We start from the raw sequence: 19,042 nt of genomic DNA, 5'->3' as shown, positions 1-19,042 counted from the left end.
AATATAATAATCATAATTATAACAAAAACATTTATGTAGTGTCTACATTTCCCAGTCACTGTGCTAAGCACTTTGCAAATATTATAGCATTGGATTCTCACAAGTCTGGAAAGTAGATGTTACTATTATCTTTATTTTAAAGATGAGGAAACAGAGGTAAACATGTTTAACAGCTAATAAGTATCTGAGTCTGGACTGGAATTAGGTTTTCCTCACTCCAGGTTTGGAGCTCAAGCTACGGTGCCATCTAGTGCAGAAGTATTAGATAATTCCCAAATAAGGAACAATCAATAAAGACAAATGCCTTTCATTTTGTGATACGTTTTATACTTCAAACCATTTCCACAGGAACCTGACTCAAGATGTAGATTAGAGCAGCCATTTCAACATGTTAAATGTATATACTTCAAACTTGTCTCTGCTCAGCAAGAGTTTTCAGCTGCAATTCTAATTCAGGAAGGAGCTCTTTCATACAATTTAACCCAATAATCAGGGCTTTTTCTGGTCCTTTTAAGAGGAAGCTGAAGACTTTTGATAGCCTTGTAGTACTAGCATCACACTCAAATTTCCCATAAGTATTCAGAGCCAAGTCTTCAGAAGTATCAACATCTGTTATACAAACATCAGACAATGATTAAGGGTTATCAACTGAGAGCTACACAACTCCACTATAGGACCCCAAGGAGAAAGCTGAATCTTCCCCAACTATGAAAGCAGACTTTCTGAATTCAAAGATACTTTATTACTGTAATTAATACAATAAAACTGAACAAGCTTGCCAATCACACCACCACCTGAAACACGACTTGGGCACAGAAAACGGGAACACATTAAATAGGAGCAAGAGGGTAATCACAGGACTACTTCCCATTTACTGAGCCTGGGGACCTGTGTGATTTTTTTTTTTTTAAACCTGGCACCATAGCACTTTGTATCTGATTCCTGTAGTTAGGAATTCAACTTTTATCTTGTGTTTGATAGCCTGAGAATGAAAAATGGTCACTCTATACAGCTGGGACAGGTTAACAAGGGAACCCAGCAATCACTGTTTTTCTAAGAACACACAGTTATCTAAAGTTTTGTCCAGAGGCTTTTTAAATCTAAAGGTAAAACAATTATTTCCAATCAATCAATGAGCAAGTATTTGCATATTTACCATAGCTCCTATTTATACTTAAAAAGGGCTTTCTTCACAACAATGTCATGAGGAAGTGGGTAGTATAAGCATTACTTATTATCCTCAACCAATTTCTCTTACATGAATACAGGAACTTAAACAAAGTCCTTTGAACAGAACTTTCAGAGAAAAAAAAAAAGAACAACATCTCGGTATATTCTCCAGGTGACTGACTATAGCTCTGGTTCATCCCCTATGCTCCTCCACTGTTGACAGAACTCTTCAGCCATGGCAATGCAATTGTTGCTGAATTATCATGAAAGGAGGAGAAACTTGTCACATCTGGAACCACTAGAGGCAAAGAGCCTCTCCACGTTACTAATAAAATGAGAAGACAACACTGACCACTGCTACTGTGAGAATCCATCGCTTCTGAAGTTTTCTTATGAGAAATGTAACTTTCATCTCTAAAGAAAACAAAAATAAACATAGAATCAAGATATGGTTAATCTGGACAATCATAGAAGATCAAGCATTTTTTCTTTTCCCCCCTGAGGCAACTGTAGTTAAGTGACTTGTCCAGCATCACACAGCTAATAAATATTACGTGTCTGAGGTCAAATTTGAACTCGGGTCCTCCTGACTTCAGGATCAGTGCTCTCTCCACTGGGCCATCTAATTGCCCCAGATGAAGCATTCTTAATTTTTTGATGTCATGTGTACCTTTGACAATCTCATAAAACTTACAGACCCCTTTTCAGAAAAATGTTTATAACAAAATAAAATACATAGGATCACAAAGGAAATCATTTGTATTGAAATAAAGATGTCATTTTCTTTCCCCCACTTAAGTTCACAACTTATCCCCTCTATTAGATACAAGAACAGGCCCAATAACAACAGGGTTTCAATGGGACACTGCCTCTTAAATATTTTATAAACCCACAGATATAGGGCAGGGAACTAAGGTGAAGGGAGGGAAGGAATTAGCAACAATAGTAATTGAAATGAATTACTCCAGGGACAATGATTATATCCCTTTTACATTTTCTCCAATCAAAGTGAAAAGTACAGATCCCAAGTAGAGGCCTGAGAAATGTGATTCCATAACCAGGGGGCCTCAAACTACAGCCCGTGGGCCAGATGCAGCAGTTGAGGACGATAATCCCCCTCACCCGAGCTATGAAGTTTCTTTATTTAAAGGCCCACAAAACAAAGTTTTTGTTTTTACTATTGTCCGGCCCTCCAACAGTCTGAAGGACAGTGAACTGGCCCCCTATCTCAGAAAAATGTCCTGTGAAAGTGAGAATAGAGAATGGAGGAGTTGTGAACTCTAGCAAGAGTTTTTTTTTTTTTCATGAGCAGAGGGGATATCTAAGAAACTTCTTTCTTGCTTTTTTTTTTTTTTTTTAATCTCACCTAGGCTGGAAATGCAACAGCCACTCAAGGCCAGATTCCACCGCTGCTCTGCCTTGAAACCCCGACCTGCTATATTTTCAATAGTGTTCCCATTCACCATCTTGGTGCCAGACTTAGTGTGGACACTTAAGCTATTTTATCACTCTGTAGCTCCAAACACCCAAACCTAAGTGATCCATCTGTTTCAGTCTCCCCAGTAGTCAGGACAACAGATTATATCATACCCAGCCTTTGTTTTATTTCCAAGGATTTTTGTGTCCTTAGTTGTTCATTCCCCACCAGGCTACACTCTTCTGGATGTCATCAGTGCTTTCCAGAGTCTCATCATCCTGCAAGATTATGCCAATCCTGGAACTCTCACACCTCTTCATATTTCCTGCCGTAGGGGCTGTTCCCTTTCTCTGATTGGAAAGATTAGAGGATATAAGCTCCTCCATTTAAGGAGAATATCTAGGGCTACTATCTCCTCATTTCCTACTAGGGTGCAGTCTCCTGGACTTCATCATACCAGTAATGCAAAATATGCTTCCCGCTGCCCCCTTTTCAGTTTGTTCTTATGTCTTACCTTTCTTCAGTAAATTGTGAGCACCTTGAAAGCAGGGACTATAAATAATAAACTCTTATTAAGCACTTCTGTGTCAGGCACTGTGCTAAGCCCTAAGGATACAAATATGAAAAAAAGAAAAGCAGTCCGTGTCCTCATGGAGTTTACAATCTAACGGGGAAGCTGAAAAATAGGAGATGGGGGAGAAAGTACTCAATGCAGGGATATAGTGAAGTCAGTAAGATAAGTCCCAAAACAGCCAAGGGAAGAATGAGATGTCTGAAATGAGCTCTCTCCTTAAATAGAGATTTGGAGCTCATGGACCCACTCCCACCCTCAATCGGAGAGGCAGAGGGTACTAACCAAGTGAAATTCCCAAGACTGACAAAATCATACCGGATGATGAAATTATCCTAATAATGAGTTTCCTGGAGTATAACTGCTTTTTGCCTTTCTTTGTATCCCCAGTACTTAGCACAGAGCTTGGCACATAGCAAGTGCTTAATGTTTAACTAAGTGGCCACCCATGTTACTTTCATAAAATAACAACAGTAACAATCATGACACTAAGGGAAAGTGAGGAATAGGCAAAAGATTATCAATGGCCAAGCAAACCTTCTTGTTTTTCTTTAATTTAATATTATTCTTTCCTATAAGTCTTACCTGAGCACAAAGACCTGCATGACAAGTCACATTAGGACTACAACTTGTCAAATTCACAGTTTTAAATAGAGTTTAGGATGTGTTATTCCTCTAGCCCATACTAATGAGATTTTGATTGAGCAATGAGCTCACTTTAAAATCACAAGGGGGAGGGCAGCTAGGTGGTGCAGTGGATAGAGCACCACCAGCCCGGAAGTCAGGAGGACAATCTGGCCTCAGACACTTAACACTTCTTAGCTATGTGACCCTAGGCAAGTCATTTAATCCCAATTACCTCAGAAAAAAAAAAAATCACCCTAGGAGGCAAATCATTGACTCATGGTAACCCATACAGGTTTTGGCTTAATAAACCACTAGATATAAAGTTCATTGTTCAACATAATCAGTTCAAAAATCCTATCCAACAGAGTATGTCATAGGTAGAGCTGGCCTAGGAACCTTTAAGGAACCTTAAAGGCCATCCTTTTTACAGATGCTGAAAATGGGCTCATAGTAGTTTAAGTCATTTGTCCAGGTTCGCACAGATAATAAAGGGCAAAATTAATAACTGAACTTAGTTCTTCTAATATCGGCTAAATTCAGCCCTCTTTTCACAATCAAGAAATTCAAGTTTTTCAATAGTAAGCTATATGAACAGAAATCTATAAGCTGAGTTAACTGTTATTCAATTACAAGTATTTTGATAGCTGCTAACATAATACCTGTTTTTGTGATCAGAATTAGAGATACAAGAACTTGAGATCTAGTCTATGACCAACTGTTATTACACAGAGGAACATGGCCCAAAGATTAAATGATCTGTTCAAGATCACAACAGTCAGACTGTGTACTGACCCAGATTCTCTAATTCCAAATCCAGTACTCTTTCCACTGTGCGATGCAGTAGCTGTGACAGGTGGTTTTTAGCTTTACTGGCTTACCTTAGATGTTATTTTTGGCTGAAATCTTGAGCGGGCTGAACTCCATATTTATCCCACTTACTGGATCATTAGGGTTAAATATGATTCCTCTCTGCTAGTGGCTTTTTAATTTGTTAATCCAAAATATTAAGTTCCTCAAATCTGACAAGAAAAATGAAGAACTCCTGGTGCATTCAAACAGAAATGTTACCAAATATAACATGGAAGAATTTTCTTTGAGAACATGGGCCTTAGTCCCTTTAACAGTTCTATCAATTATTCTTGCATTACTAAAGTAGGTCAGTAGCACATTAATACAATAGCAGTATCACTATTTACAGAGGAAGAAGACCAAATATACCCATCGAATTGATTAATTGAAAATAGAAGCATTTTAGACTTTCTCTGCCCTTTTTGCCAGCCAGTAGAGTGTTCTTCAAATGTAAGGCTCAGCAGATAATAATAGCAGCTAATATTTATACACCATCTTAAAGCTTACAGAAATACTTTATAGTATTATATTTGATACTCTTAATAAACATGTGAGATAAGTGCTATTATTATTCTCATTTTACTGATATAGAAAGTAAAGCTGATAAAGGATTATATAGCTAAAATTCAGGGGCTATAATCACTTCATTATGGTCATAATCCTATCTTACTTACCCTCAAAGGCCTCCAAATTACAATGTTCATCAGTACCAAAGCTATTTCTGTTTTTAATTGAGTCTCCTTTATCACTGAAGTACAGCCCTTCCCTTCATTCAATCTTGGAAATCAATCTGGTTTGGAATCTGCACAAAGAAGTCACAGAGGTAGTTTTATATCCCTTACATCAAAAAAGCTAGCTCACAGTAAATGATTAATGATTCCCTAAATGGAAAAAAATGTGAGTTGAAGTTACCTTGGGAATTTAAAATCTGATTGAGATTCACTCATGTTACAGATAAATGAATTGAGGTTTAGAGAAATTTACAACCTTGCCCAAGAACACCCACTTAATTAATTAGCAACCAGGTTTCAACCCCTTTAGGGTCCTCCCCCTATGCCACAGGTTCTCTTGCACATGAATAGACAATGAAAATGGAGTCTTGTTAAGTTATAAAAGAAATATGCTTTTACTTTCTAGTATGTTGATACCCAAATTACTTTAGATTTTTAAGTCTATCATTTGATTTCATCAAACTCCCTTCCATTCTACAAATACAATGTGACATGTAATATGCATTTACAAGGTAAATTAATTTTTGTTCTGAAGAATTTTTCGAGAATTAGGTGACAGCCCAAGCTTGGGTTATACATCCCAGAGTCACCTAACCAAGGCTAAGAATAGATACCAAAATCCAATTCCACATTTCACAAATTAGTCTCTTTCCACTAGGATAATCCACTAACACTCCAAACTCATTATCTCCAGCAAACCATTGCCCTTCCCAACAATCCCATTTCTGTCAGCATTATTCCAACTCTTCTTACCACCCTTTCTCCCCACTTGACATCACTGTTATAATTATACCTTTGACTTCTTTTCTTTGACTCCAGCTCCCATCGTCTTCTTTGGTTGATTCTTTTTAATGATATAAAGAAATTCCTAGGCCATTTAAAACTGCTAGTAAGGAATGTTTTTGTGGCCTTCATTTAGAGTTTTTAAAAAACCTGCTATCTTTTGGTCTCATTCCCAGCAAGATGGTATGATCTTGGTGGGGGTTTTTTTCCCCCCAGAAGCTCTAAAGTTTGAGCAATGCAGTCAACATGAGGAAATATAGACCTGACTTTTCTAGATCTCTCCTCCTGTAATATGTAAGAGATTTATTTAAATAAGAAATAATTTCAAAACTAATTCCTAATCTCTAGTACTTCAAATTCTTCAATATTTTACTATTTGTTTCAAAACAAATGTTCTAATTTTCTTGGACCTTTTAGATACATATTCCATAAAGATATCTATCTAACTTCTTGATGTACTTGAAGACTAATCCTGCTCTTAATATTTTGCATCTCAGTTTGTTGGTATAGTTAAAACATTTGTACTTGTTCATTTCTAATAAACTGCATTGGTTGTTTTTCAGTGGAATATATTCTATCCAATAAGAAGCTGAAAAGGTAGATAGTGGCACATTTTGGAAGTTACATGAGAACCCTAATAGTAGTATGAATACATTTGAGGGGAATAAGCTAACATATTTTGGGGTTACAAATTCCAAGTGCTGATTCTGAGTTCTGAGATCCAAACTGCTAGTGATTCCCAATGAAATTCACCAGGCTGGTCTGACCACTGTTGCGTTTTCCCAGCCAGTTACAATTCTGGTGCATTTTTTATAATTCTCATTCTGTCTTAACAGCAACAAAACTCTAATGAATTGAATTACTGGCACTGTTAGAATCAATGTCTGGCTTACTTAGCTAACTACAGGGTTTCAACTTGTCATGCAATTTGAGGTGAGTATTAAGTGCAGATTTCTGAGTGAAGTCCTTGCCACACTCACAAGAGAATGGTCTCTCCCCATTGTGAATGCGTTGGTGGACCTTCATATCAGCCTTCAGACGAAAACTCTTATCACACTCAGTGCACTGGAAGGGTCTCTCTCCCGTGTGTACAAGCTGATGGTTGAGCAGGTGGCCTTTCTGATGGAAGCTCTTGTCACACTCAGCACATTGGAAAGGCTTCTCACCAGTGTGTACTCGGAAATGTTCAGTGAGTTTATACTTTTGAACAAATCCCTTACCACACTCACCACAGGAGAAAGGCCTCTCCCCACTGTGGAGGCGCTGGTGAACTTTCATGTAAGCTTTTCGACAGAAGCTCTTGTCACACTCAGGGCACTGGAAGGGTCTCTCACCAGTGTGTACAACCTGGTGTTTGAGGAGGTATTTTTTTAAACGAAAACTCTTGTCACATTTTGGACACTGAAAGGGCTTTTCTCCAGTATGCATTCTCATGTGAGTGGTAAGTTTATACCTTTGAATGAAGCCCTTTCCACACTCATTGCAAGTGAATGGTCTTTCCTCGCTATGTTTGCGCTGGTGGGCCTTCATGACAGACTTAAGGCGAAAAGCTTTGTCACACTCAGAACATTTGAATGGTTTCTCTCCACTGTGCACTCTGATATGAATTGTGAGTGCAGACTGCTTGGTAAAGCCTTTGCCACAATCAGCACAGGTAAATGGCCTTTCCTTACTATGTAAGCGTTGATGGGCCTTCATGACAGCCTTTAGGTGGAAGCTTTTTCCACACTCAGGGCACTGAAAGGGCTTCTCTCCTGTGTGTGTAAGCTGATGGGTGAGAAGATCTCTCTTCTGGCTGAAACCCTTGTCACATTCTTGGCACTTGAAGAGCTTCTCCCCCATGAGATTTCTGATATGGGTATTGAGTAAAGACGGTTTGGTAAAGCCCTTGCCAAGACCAGAGTCAGAAAATGGCCTTGTCCCACTGTGTCTGCGATGGTGGGCTTTCATGACTGCCTTCAGGCGGAATTTCTTGTCACACTCAGGACACTGGTAAGGCTTCTCCCCACTATGTACTCTAATGTGTTCAGTGAGTTTATATTGCTGGGTGAAGCCCTTTCCACAGTCACTGCAGGAGAATGGCCTCTCTCTGCTGTGTAATCCTAGGTGGGCCTTCATGACAGCCTTCAGACGGAAGCTCTTCTTGCACTCTGGACACTGAAAAGGCCTTTCACCTGTGTGCAAACGCTGGTGATTGAGCAGTTGTCCCTTTTGTCGAAAGCTCTTGTCACACTCAGGGCACTGGAATGGTCTCTCCCCAGTATGCAAACTTTGGTGGTTGAGTAATTGTCCCTTCTGTCGGAAGCTCTTGTCACAATCAGGGCACTGGAAAGGCCTCTCACCAGTGTGTACAAGTTGATGGTTCCGTAAGTCTACTTGGCGCCTGTAACTCTTTTCACACTCACTGCACTGAAACCGTTTGTCTCTTAAGTGAATTTTTTGGGGTAGCTGGGGATCAGATGATTTATTGAATTTCTTCTTGAATTTTGGATATTTGCCTGGCTGGTCTTGACAGCAGCTCTTCTTGTGGCTCACCATGTGGTCATTCACCTGGAAAATTTTTCCACAAACAGGACAGGGATAGATTCTCTGTTCTGGGGGAATTTCTTGGACTTTGGGTGAATCCTGGCTTTGGCGGCATGCTTCTCCCTCACTTTGGATGGATGGTTTAGTGCTACAAACGTTTTCCTTTTGGGGAAGTGTGTCCTGCACGTACTGGCTTCTCCACATGACTTCAGGTTTAGAGCAAAACTCTTCCTTTTTATCTAATGAAGGTCTAGATGGGTTCTGGCTTTGAAGACCATATAAATGGCATTCTTCCTTGTCAATATTCACATCTCTCTGATTCCCTGAAATGAAAAAAAAAAAAAAAAAAAAAAGAATCTGTCCTTACTCATTTCTAACTTATTTCTTTCCTTCAATTCCAGTAAAATCTATTCTACTCTGATGACATATCAAAGAACCTGATATCTCTTTCAAAAATGGTTTTATATTGTTTAAATGTTTAAAATATGTGGTACTTTTAAAATGGTCAAATCTTTAAAAGAGAGCCATCTATACTGAATAGGGAAATCCTTATGGCTGAAGGCACAAATAGCATATTTTTAGAACTTAAAAATATTATTTGAGGGAGATGGCACACTCCTTTTAACCAGCAAAATTATTTTTTTATAATAGCTTTGTTTTTCAAAATATATGCAAAGATAGTTTTTAACATTCACCCTTGCAAAACCTTGAATTTCAAATTTTTCTCCCTCCCTCCTCCCCAATGCCCCTCCCAGACAGCAAGTAATCCAATATATGTTAAACATGTGCAATTCTTCTATACTTATTTCCACAATCATCCATGCTACAGAAGAAAAATCAGATTAAAAGGAAAAAAGTTGAGAAAGAAAAAACCAAGCAAGCAAACAATAAAAAAGGTGAAAATACTATGTTGTGATCCACATTCAGTCCCCATAGCTCTCTCTCTGAATGAGGATGGCTCTCTCCATCTCACATGTACTAGAATTGCCCTGAATCAATTCATTGTAAAAAAAGAGCCACATCCATCACAGTTGATCATCACATAATCTTGTTGTTGTATATAATATTCTCTTGGTTCTACACACTTCATTTGGCATCAGTTCATGTAAGTCTCTCCAGGCCTTTCTGAACTCAGCCTGCTGATTGTTTAGTAAAATTATTTTCAATTGAATTAAGAAAAAGACAAACATGAGCATTCATTTTTTTGAGAATTATAGTACTAATTTATAGTTTTCTTCAAAACACTATCTTTAAGGATCACCAGGATGATTTCAGAAAGGCCTGGAGAGACTTACATTAACTAATGCTAAGTGAAATGAGCAGAACCAGGAGATCATTGTACACAGCAGCAAGAAGATTATATGATGGTCAATTCTGATGGATGTGGCTCTTTTCAATAATGAGATGATTGAGGCCAGTTTCAACGATCTTGTGATGAAGAGAGCCATCTGCACCCAGAGAAAGGACTATGAGAACTGAATGTGGATCACACCACAGCATTTTCACTCTTTTGTTGTTGTTTGTTTGCATTTTGTTTTATTTATTTTCTTTCCTTTTGGATCAGCTCTTTCTTGTGCAGCAAGATAATTGTACAAATATGTTTATATGTATTGGATTTAACATATTTTAACATGTATAACATATATTGGATTGCTTGGCATCTAGGAGGTGGGGGGGAAGGAGAGGAAAATTTGGAACACAAGGATTAATGCAAAGATAATGTTGAAAAATTATCCATGCATATGTTTTGAAAATAAAAGACTTTAATTAAAAACAAACAACCATTATTTTTCCCTCTCATGCTTAGATGAGATTGTAGATAGCTGACATTTCAAGTATTACAAGAACCAAATGAACTACATAAATATAGGGGTTTCAGGATAAAGTCAAGTTATTTCCATTCCCCAACATCTCCCCCATCAAAAAAAAAAAAAAAAAAGCTTAGTCTAAACACTACAGTTAAGATCCAAGGAAAAAACTTCCCACTATCTCATAGCCATAATTTTTCACTCACCTTGTAAATGTGTAGAAGTACTCTTCAAGTCATGTTGTTTATCAGCACCACATCTTAATGCAATTTCTCTGTTCATTTGGGTCCTATAATCTCTAATGAATGGCTCTTCACCCCGCTCTATGTGGGTTATCAAGTCTGGTTTGGGAATGGCAGTGTCTGTACATAGGTCACAAAGAGTTAATTAAATTTCCTCAAACAAACAATCTGAGTACACTGCCAATGATTGCTAAGGTTCCCTTGATTCATTAAAGATGGTAAACAACAACAAAAACAAAACAAAAAACTGGTACTTGGAGAATAAAACAATTAAAAAAAACTAGATCACATTCAAGAAGTGATCACTAAATATTCTGGCTTTGAGACATTCACTGTTTGATTTCACCAAATCAAATGCAAAAAATAGTAATTATGTATTTAAGCCAGTTAAATTTTGTTTCAATAATGCTGAGTCATGTGATACTCCATGAATTGACAAATCTGATTTTAAAGCAACTGACTGATTTAAAAGTTTTCCTCAGCATTCCATGTATATTATTTTTAAATCACCATCCAACCCAGGTGGCTGAAGTGAGACTAAGACCTAAGTAACTGCTCCAGTGTCTGTATAAATGAGTACAATATAACTTCTCTATTTAATTTTCAAAGACCTACACAACCTAACCTCAATCAATCTTCATAGCTGCACTGAACATCATTCCCTGTCCTGAATTCTTCAATTTGGTTAGATTGGTCTGCTCTCTGTTCTGGCAAACCTTGTTCCCATCTCCTTTGCTTTGCAGTGGCCATTCAACAAACTTCCATCTCTACAAAATCCCTCTAGAGCTAAGTGAAATAGCAAGATACCCAAAAGAAAGGATGCAGCATGTTCCAGGCAAATCAAACCAACATAATTATCTGGACTACCTCCCATTAGACCCTGATGGAGACAATGAAGAACGGTGAACCCAAGAGTTTCTTGAATAGCAATGTTTCAAGCCCAGTACTCATAGCCAACACCTTGACTCCTATATAGATGCAACTTGGCAACTGATCCCATAAGGATTACAGCCACATCTACTAAAGACTTAGAAAAAAATGTTGTCATCAAAATCTTTGGTACTGCTAAATGGTTCAGTAACAAGACACTGATATGACTGTCAGTGGAAATGACATTAAAGAAGAGGAATTACCAAGTTTTGCTGCCTGTATTCGAAAGACCATGGGACCTTTCCATCTGACTTGCAAATGAAAACTTCCACAGGTATTATCTTCCCCATTCGAATGAATTTGGATTGTCTTTTTTGTTCGGATCCCTTAATAATCCCTTAAAAGCTAAGCAGTTCTTAACAAATGTTTCTCTCATCCTCAAATTATCTTACATTTAATTACTTTGAAAATATTTGTATTTATTTACTTCATGCTACATAACATTTTGTATGTATTTGTTGCCTCGTTCATTAGAATGTAAACATTTTGTGTGTAGGGATTATTTTATTTTCTGTATTTTTATTCCTAGTACCTAGCATAGTACCTGGCACATATTTATTGACTCAAGTCAAAAGTTAAAGGAAAAAGGACAAGTTATAGCTTAAGTATCACAAATCAGAGGTGCTAGGATGCTGAGCAAAAAGTTCTAATGATCCTTATAATCTTGTATATTCACCACAATCTGCCCATTATTCTATTTTATTGAAAATGATCTCATATAAGGTCATCAGTCAATACATTAAATCTATTGGTTATTTATTCATTGGATCAAATTCCTCATCTAGGTCATTCATGTCCCTTTGCAAAACCATTTATTCCCAACCTATTCATGTCATCTTGTTTGCCAATATTACTCAAAGCAAACCCTCTGCTTCAAGGTGTCTCTTTGGTGTCCTTTGCAGTCTCTACATTGCTTACGCTGTGAGGTTTTTCAATCAGTTTTTATTTGAATGTGGACAATGATTATTAAACGTACAGATGAAATATTCAACTATTTCCTCAATGTCTTTCCAAATGGCATCATTTTCTTCAAAGCTCCACTCCAGATCTACTTCTTTTATGAAGTAATCATTATTCCAGCCTGTGTTAACATCTCTTTGAACTCTAGAATGTTGTCTTTATTTCAAAACCTGTTAGTTCTGACATATCCAAAAATATAATTCTATTGCTCTCTCTAAAGTCACAGGCTCTTAGAGATAAAGTAATCCAGTACCTTCATCCTATGCCTTCATTGTGCAATTGAAGAGTTAAAGAGAGAGACAGAGAGAGAGAGAGAGACACGATTTAGTCCAGTAAAGTGATTTGACCAGATCACCGAGTGAACTAATGGCAGAACCAGATCTTCTAGTCACTCTATCTCCCTCACCATAATGGTTTCATATAAATATCTTATTCCCCCAACAAGATGGTAAACTGACAGAAAAGATTCTATTTTTTATCTATGGTATATCTTCTCTATTGCCTGGCATGATGATTTATCCTTTATCCTTCACATATCAAATGATTTGCCTCATTTACCATGACTCAAGCAGGATAAGAGGCTAATTTAGGAAATATAGTGAAAGGATTCATGGAATAACTGGGCAAAAAATAGTGCTATTTTTCAGCATCTTATACTCAATCATGAAAAACCTCACTCTGGCTACAGACGTCAACAGGAAAAAAATAGACTTCATATCTCCCAAGTGAATCATTGCATCCTTCCCCATCAGACCATAACAATCACCAACTCTTAAAACGACTTCCTTCAATGTTCATAGTTCCCTCAGGCTAATTAATTCTATGCCACTGTTTGTAGAATCATCATATTGTATTTGTATTGATATATATACTAGTAATATACTGAGTTAAAATTCATTGTAACTCACTCAAATTTATTTTTATCCTTTGAAGCAAAACAAAAATAAGCCTATTATCTCTTGAACACATTAGACCTTTAAATACTTGAAAAACCAATACATCTATTTTTTATCTCAATGTAAAAAAGCTCTAGTTACTTTAACCCTTCCTTGTGAGATGATTTTCAATCCTTTCACTAACTTCATCATCAACTTCTAAATTTTAACTAGTTTGGTGAAGGGCTATTATAAAAAGAGCACTAGCAGCAAGCCAAATTCCTCAGGTGTGATATGACCAATGAAGAGCACAATAAAACTACTGTCTTTCTTCAAGACTGAATTTATAATCAACTGTTCCAGTATATGAAAATTTTTTTTTATTAATTTCAATTTTTAAAAAAATTATTTTATCTCCAACATCTCTGCTTCCCATCACTGGAAAAAAAAAAAGAAAAAACCTTTGTAACAAATATGCAAAACAAAGTAATATAAATTCCCTTATTAACCACACCCCTAAAAATGTTTTATTTGGAATATGCTTCATTATCGGTCTTCTGTAATCATAGTTGGTCACTGCATTGATCAGAGTTCTGAAGCCTTTGAGGTTGTTTTTCTTTTCATTGTTGTTATTGTTCTGGTTCTGGTCACTAGACTTTTTATTAATTCACACACTTTTTATTAATTCCCAGGTATCTCTGAAGTTTCCATTTCATCATTGTTTATGACACAACAGTATATCATTATATTCAAATGCCATAATTTGTTCAGTCATCCTTCAAACATGGTAAGATCTTTTTTATGTGAATGGCTGTTAAATTAGTGTTCTCTCATCCTATAATTGAGCAATTATATAATTGCCAAAGCAAGTATAAGCAATTATTTTTAACCTAAATACTGGGCTTTTATATTTATCCCAGTTAAATTTTATCTTGTTTCAGATAATCATGCGCGCTGATAATAAATTTAAAATCCTGATTTTGTCATCTACATTAGCTCTCCCAACTACCTTTGTTTTACAGTATATTTACTGTTCACTATCTTTAACTAAGCTGTTTTTAAGAACCTGCAGAATAAGATAGGGATAAGGGAGAAGCAGCATGGTTCAAAGTTGATAAAGAGCTGGTTCAAATCCTTCCTCTGATACTTACTGGCTTTTTGACCCTGGGTAAATCACTTACCTTCTCAGTACCCCAAGGCAACTCTCTAAGATTATAGGTTGCAGATTAGCTGCTGATCTGCACTGGTAGAGGGAGTTTCTTCATTGGAAACTCCCTACATCCATGAAATCATAGGTCTGGACAAATAAAGAAAGAGGGCTAAGAACAAAATCCTGTGGCACCCTGCAAGGAATAAAATGTCCCTACAGGTGGACAATAACTCATTCTTTAAAGAAGTCTTTAGATGCAGTTAACTAGCTAAAAATTCACATAACCACAGTTTAAGCTAGCTATATTTTATATATTTCTATATATTTACTTATATATGTATATAGCTAGCTATATTTTATATATTATATATAACCTTTATATATATATGTGTGTGTATATATATATATATATATATATATATATATATATAGCTATATTTTTATATCTCCTACACAAAAACATCAGAAATTTTGATAAATGCCTTGCTGAGATATGACATGTGAAGGAAGCAGCATTCTATGGAGCAGTATGGCTCTGAGGCTGGATTCAGGAGAGATCTGGGGATGAATCCCAATTCTAACCCTAAGCCTGTAATCTGCGGCAAGCCACCTAACTTCTCTAAGTCTCCATGTCCTCACTTGTAAAAGGAGAGCAGAATTACTTGCCATACTTACCTAATAGCAGCATGTGCTAAGTTAGCTCAAGTGAGATGATGTAAAGAGTTTTGTAAAATCACAAAGAGCTAAATCATGATCAGGAATTATTATTACTACATATGAGATATATCACATTATATTAACACATCTATGGAGGCTCCCTATTCAGCAGTCTCAAAAGGCCCAATGTAACCTTTTGATTTCATTCCTTTCACACATTCTTTCTTGAGTTTACTGCTTAATCAGAGGGGCAAGTATTGTTATTGTAACCTGACATAACAACAATGCCAGTTCTTCCATTGATTAAACAGCAAATTCAAGAAACATTAAGTGCAACGCTCAATTAGGCATTCAAAACACTGCAGGCATTCCGACAGCATTAACAAGTAAGTTAATGTTCAATATTTTTTATCTAAGTTTATAACAGTTTGTCAACAGGAAACTATTGATGTGGCCTATATTTCCGGGAAGTTAGCATATCAAGTTCTTAATGAATATTATCTTACCCAAGGAGAACAAGGTCTCATAATTGACGGTCATCACATGCTTGTAAAGCTCCTTTTGCCACCTGTCCAGATTTTTCCATTCTGGTTCTGAGAAATATATGGCCACATCCTCAAACTTTATAGGAACCTGAAAACAAAGGATCATTCCAAACAGGTCATCTGCTGGCTAATTTCCAAAAGACAATCTACTTCTAACTTGTCCTCATGAAAAAAGTCTGGCTAATATTTTGAAAGTGATTTTATGCTTTTCAGCCCTACAAGAAGAGATCTGTGAATGTATTTTTCAAGATAGCAGGCCCTATTTCCCAAATGCAACAAAAATTTTGCTGACTAGTAATTCCACCTGCTGGTAGTATTCCACCTATTCAGTATTCCCTGACATAAGAGAAGATAATGGGCAGAGAAAAGGTTCTTACCAGAAGCACTACAAACGTTCCTAAGTTCTAAAACACGAAGTGCAACAAATAAGGTTCATGGGATGAAATGTCTTCCGTTCATCTTCCTACAACTCACCTGCCCAATTCTGTGTCACACTATGCTTGAAAAGGTGTCCACAATTGGCCCTAATTTGTTGCAGTAAGATGGAAAGCCAGTGAGAAATGGATAATTTGTACCCAATAACAAGATGCAAAAATCAGATAAAATGAAAGATCTTCGCTATGGAGCCTATTCCAAGTGCAAAATGAAAAAAATTCTCTTCTTACAGAGTGAGAAGTCAAGTCATCAAACACTCATTAAGTGCCTATTATGTGCCAAGGGAAGAAAAACACAGATAGGGGAAAGGAAATCTAAAGAGGTTCTAGCTGCATTAAGGGTGAGGCAAGAAATGTTATTCCAGAAAAGAAAATATCTAGTTTCTTAGTCTTCTGTCACACTGTAGGAGAAAGGAAATAAAGCAACAAGTACATAAGATTCTTAAATTGAAGCACAAAACAAAAAGTTTGCAAGTTTAAATGTAAACTTCAGAGGCATGGCTGGAGTTATTTTCCTACCTTAAATCTCAAGGTACCAGTGGCCAGTCATATTCATTACATAAAGGCACTATTTCCATTAAAATGCCTACTTCAGTCTCTAAACTTCACATTTATAGAAGCATCATGGTATGATGGATCAGCAGCTCACCTCAACCTTTGAACCTGAATTCAAGAACCTTTTCTTGGCATTCTTGGGCAATTTCTTTAGCCTCTCAATGCTCCAACAGGACTATAAATTGCATCCGTAGTGTTACTCTTCACTGGTAGAGAGAATTTCCTCATCTAGGAGTTCCCTAAACTAAGTAATTCATAGATCCAGTCCCTAGTACTTATCCCTATACTTCAACAGTCTATTATTTTCTCCATGTGAACATTGCCTCCCCTGCAGACCGATCCCTTCCATAACAGGCCTATGTTGGAGAACATTCCCATAGACGGGAATTTCATCTGTCGGGATGCTGTCTTGTGCTTATATTCTGCATAAGGAGGGGAAATGGTCTCCATCCACCGAATATGCTTTAAGCTTCAAGCAAATGCGGGCTCCCCGCCGTAGGATTGTGGAAATGGGGGGAAGGTACGCAAAGGCTCCAGAGCACACACATAAAGGAACGGCCTCTTTTTTTTGTGTCCCAAATGGCAAGATTTTGGCCAGCCATCCCGGGATTAGGCATCTTCCTCTTTTTGCACCTGCATAAAGCCCCACAGCCGGCTCCCGAGACCCCCCCCTCCCCCACCCCGGGGTGACCGCAGGCCCCGAGTGCGTCTGGGACCGCGGGGAAATGGCTCACCCGAACGGGAGCCGTCTTGGCCATTTCCCTGCGTCTCTTGCCCGGTGGCCGGGGAAGCCCCACAAGCGAAGCTTCCAGGCCGGGCCCGAACTCCGGGGAGCCGGGGCCAGGAGCGCCGGGGCCAGGCGGCAGGGCCGAGGGCAGCCCTTTGCAAATTCCCGCTTCGCCCATTCTTGTCCTCCTCACGCGGCGGCGGTTGCCAGGGACACGCGCAGCATCCTGGGACTCCCGCTTCTTCTCTCCCTCGTTCCCTCCCTCCGATCCCTGACTCGGAGAAGCAGCCACTTCCGGCGAGCTCCAGCCTACCGCGCCTCCTGCGGGGGGGGAGGAGCAAAGGGCTTTCCAGCCTGGTCCATACAATGCCCCTTCTGGAGTCCCCTCATCCATTCCCTCAGGGCTGAAGGCAGTAATGAATAAAAAGGACAAAAAAGAGAGAAAAAGATAGAACAAAGAAGGCATAAGATTATTAGGATATATAATATAATCTTACATTGTACTTTAATCTTCTACACCAAGGAAAACTGCACTGACAAGGAAAGAGACAAATTCTGAATTGATTTTAGAAAGATAAAAGCAAATTCTTCATGTTCTAGCCTACTAAGCTTACTTGAACTTCTTTAAAAATTCTAGAAAGCAATATCAAAAGAATGTTTAGGAAGGGAAGTGGTGATTTCTAATTGCGTCTACAGGTTCATTAAGAACAAATAATATTTTACTTTTGAGAATGATATTTATGTTCATTTTCAGACTGATAAATGAAGGGAACACCATATATATGCATTTCAATGGGGCACTTGACAAAATTTCTTATGATATCTTGGCTGGAAAGATGGAAAGATGTGAATTGGATGATATTATACTTTGGTGAATTCAGAACTAGCATGGAGGAAGGTCTCCAGTGTAATGTTCCAGAGATCTATCTTTGGCTCTGTTCCATAATTTTTATCAGTCACTTTGATGAAGGCATAGAAGATATATTTAATAATTTACAAATGTCACAGAGCTAGAAGGGACAGCTTATGTGTCATATAACAAAATTAGGATTCAAATATATCTCAAAGGCTAGAAGAATAATGAATCTAAGATGAATCTAGGCAGATATAATATATATTATATATTGAATATATAATTGAATGGAGATAATGAAAATAAATTTAACCATGTCTTAAATTTGGGTTAAAATCAATTGCACAAATAACAGTTCTGGAAGTCTAGGACAAACTAAAGTGTTCAAAGGAATAGCCCTGGGGGAAGAGTCCTAGAAACCATACCAATATTATATAAAGCTAAGTTGAAAGAACAAAATTTGTTTAGTCTAGAAAAGATTTAGGAATAGTTATAACTTTTAAAATACGAGGACAGGTATAGACAGCTCAGTGAATGGAACACTGACCCTGGTGCCAGAAAGACCTGAATTCAAATCTAGCTTCAGTCACTTACTAGTATATGACCCTTGAGTCACATAATCTCTGTTTGCT

At 37.6% G+C, this 19,042-nt stretch overlaps 1 protein-coding gene across 5 annotated transcripts; it reads right to left on the bottom strand.

Annotated features, from left to right (window-relative positions):
- Window positions 1-165: 165 nt before the first annotated feature.
- Window positions 166-17,954, bottom strand: LOC100928734 (oocyte zinc finger protein XlCOF6). Of its 5 annotated transcripts, XM_031939335.1 has the most exons (8): window positions 17,565-17,954; window positions 15,803-15,929; window positions 10,689-10,844; window positions 7,129-8,997; window positions 5,309-5,436; window positions 4,664-4,804; window positions 2,761-2,937; window positions 167-1,584 (listed from the first exon to the last, which is right to left on the bottom strand). In XM_031939335.1, the coding sequence occupies exons 1-5, from the start codon at window positions 17,949-17,951 to the stop codon at window positions 5,420-5,422; spliced, it is 2,556 nt and encodes an 851-aa protein (XP_031795195.1). In that variant the 5' UTR covers window positions 17,952-17,954; the 3' UTR covers window positions 167-1,584; window positions 2,761-2,937; window positions 4,664-4,804; window positions 5,309-5,419. The 5 variants fall into 5 exon arrangements, with proteins under 5 accessions (XP_031795193.1, XP_031795195.1, XP_023360730.2 ...); XM_023504962.2 differs by lacking the exon at window positions 2,761-2,937 and having other exon boundaries at window positions 168-1,584; XM_031939334.1 differs by lacking the exon at window positions 167-1,584 and having other exon boundaries at window positions 2,512-2,937.
- Window positions 17,955-19,042: the final 1,088 nt, after the last annotated feature.

Source organism: Sarcophilus harrisii, chromosome 5 (assembly GCF_902635505.1).
Source record: "Sarcophilus harrisii chromosome 5, mSarHar1.11, whole genome shotgun sequence".
NCBI classification, from domain to species: Eukaryota; Metazoa; Chordata; class Mammalia; order Dasyuromorphia; family Dasyuridae; genus Sarcophilus; species Sarcophilus harrisii.
Note: the sequence above shows the minus strand (reverse complement) of the source record. Positions and strands in the feature narration are given on the sequence as shown.

Excerpts from the sequence above, each read along its gene's own strand:
- LOC100928734 (XM_031939333.1), bottom strand. The coding sequence starts at position 17,951 with ATGGATGAGGGGACTCCAGAAGGGGCATTGTATGGACCAGGCTGGAAA. Across the intron at positions 15,930-17,564 it reads CCAAGACGGCTCCCGTTCGG|GTTCCTATAAAGTTTGAGGA; the intron begins GTGAGCCATTTC and ends CTTTGTTTTCAG. Across the intron at positions 10,845-15,802 it reads TGAGACCTTGTTCTCCTTGG|ACACTGCCATTCCCAAACCA; the intron begins GTAAGATAATAT and ends ACCTATGTACAG.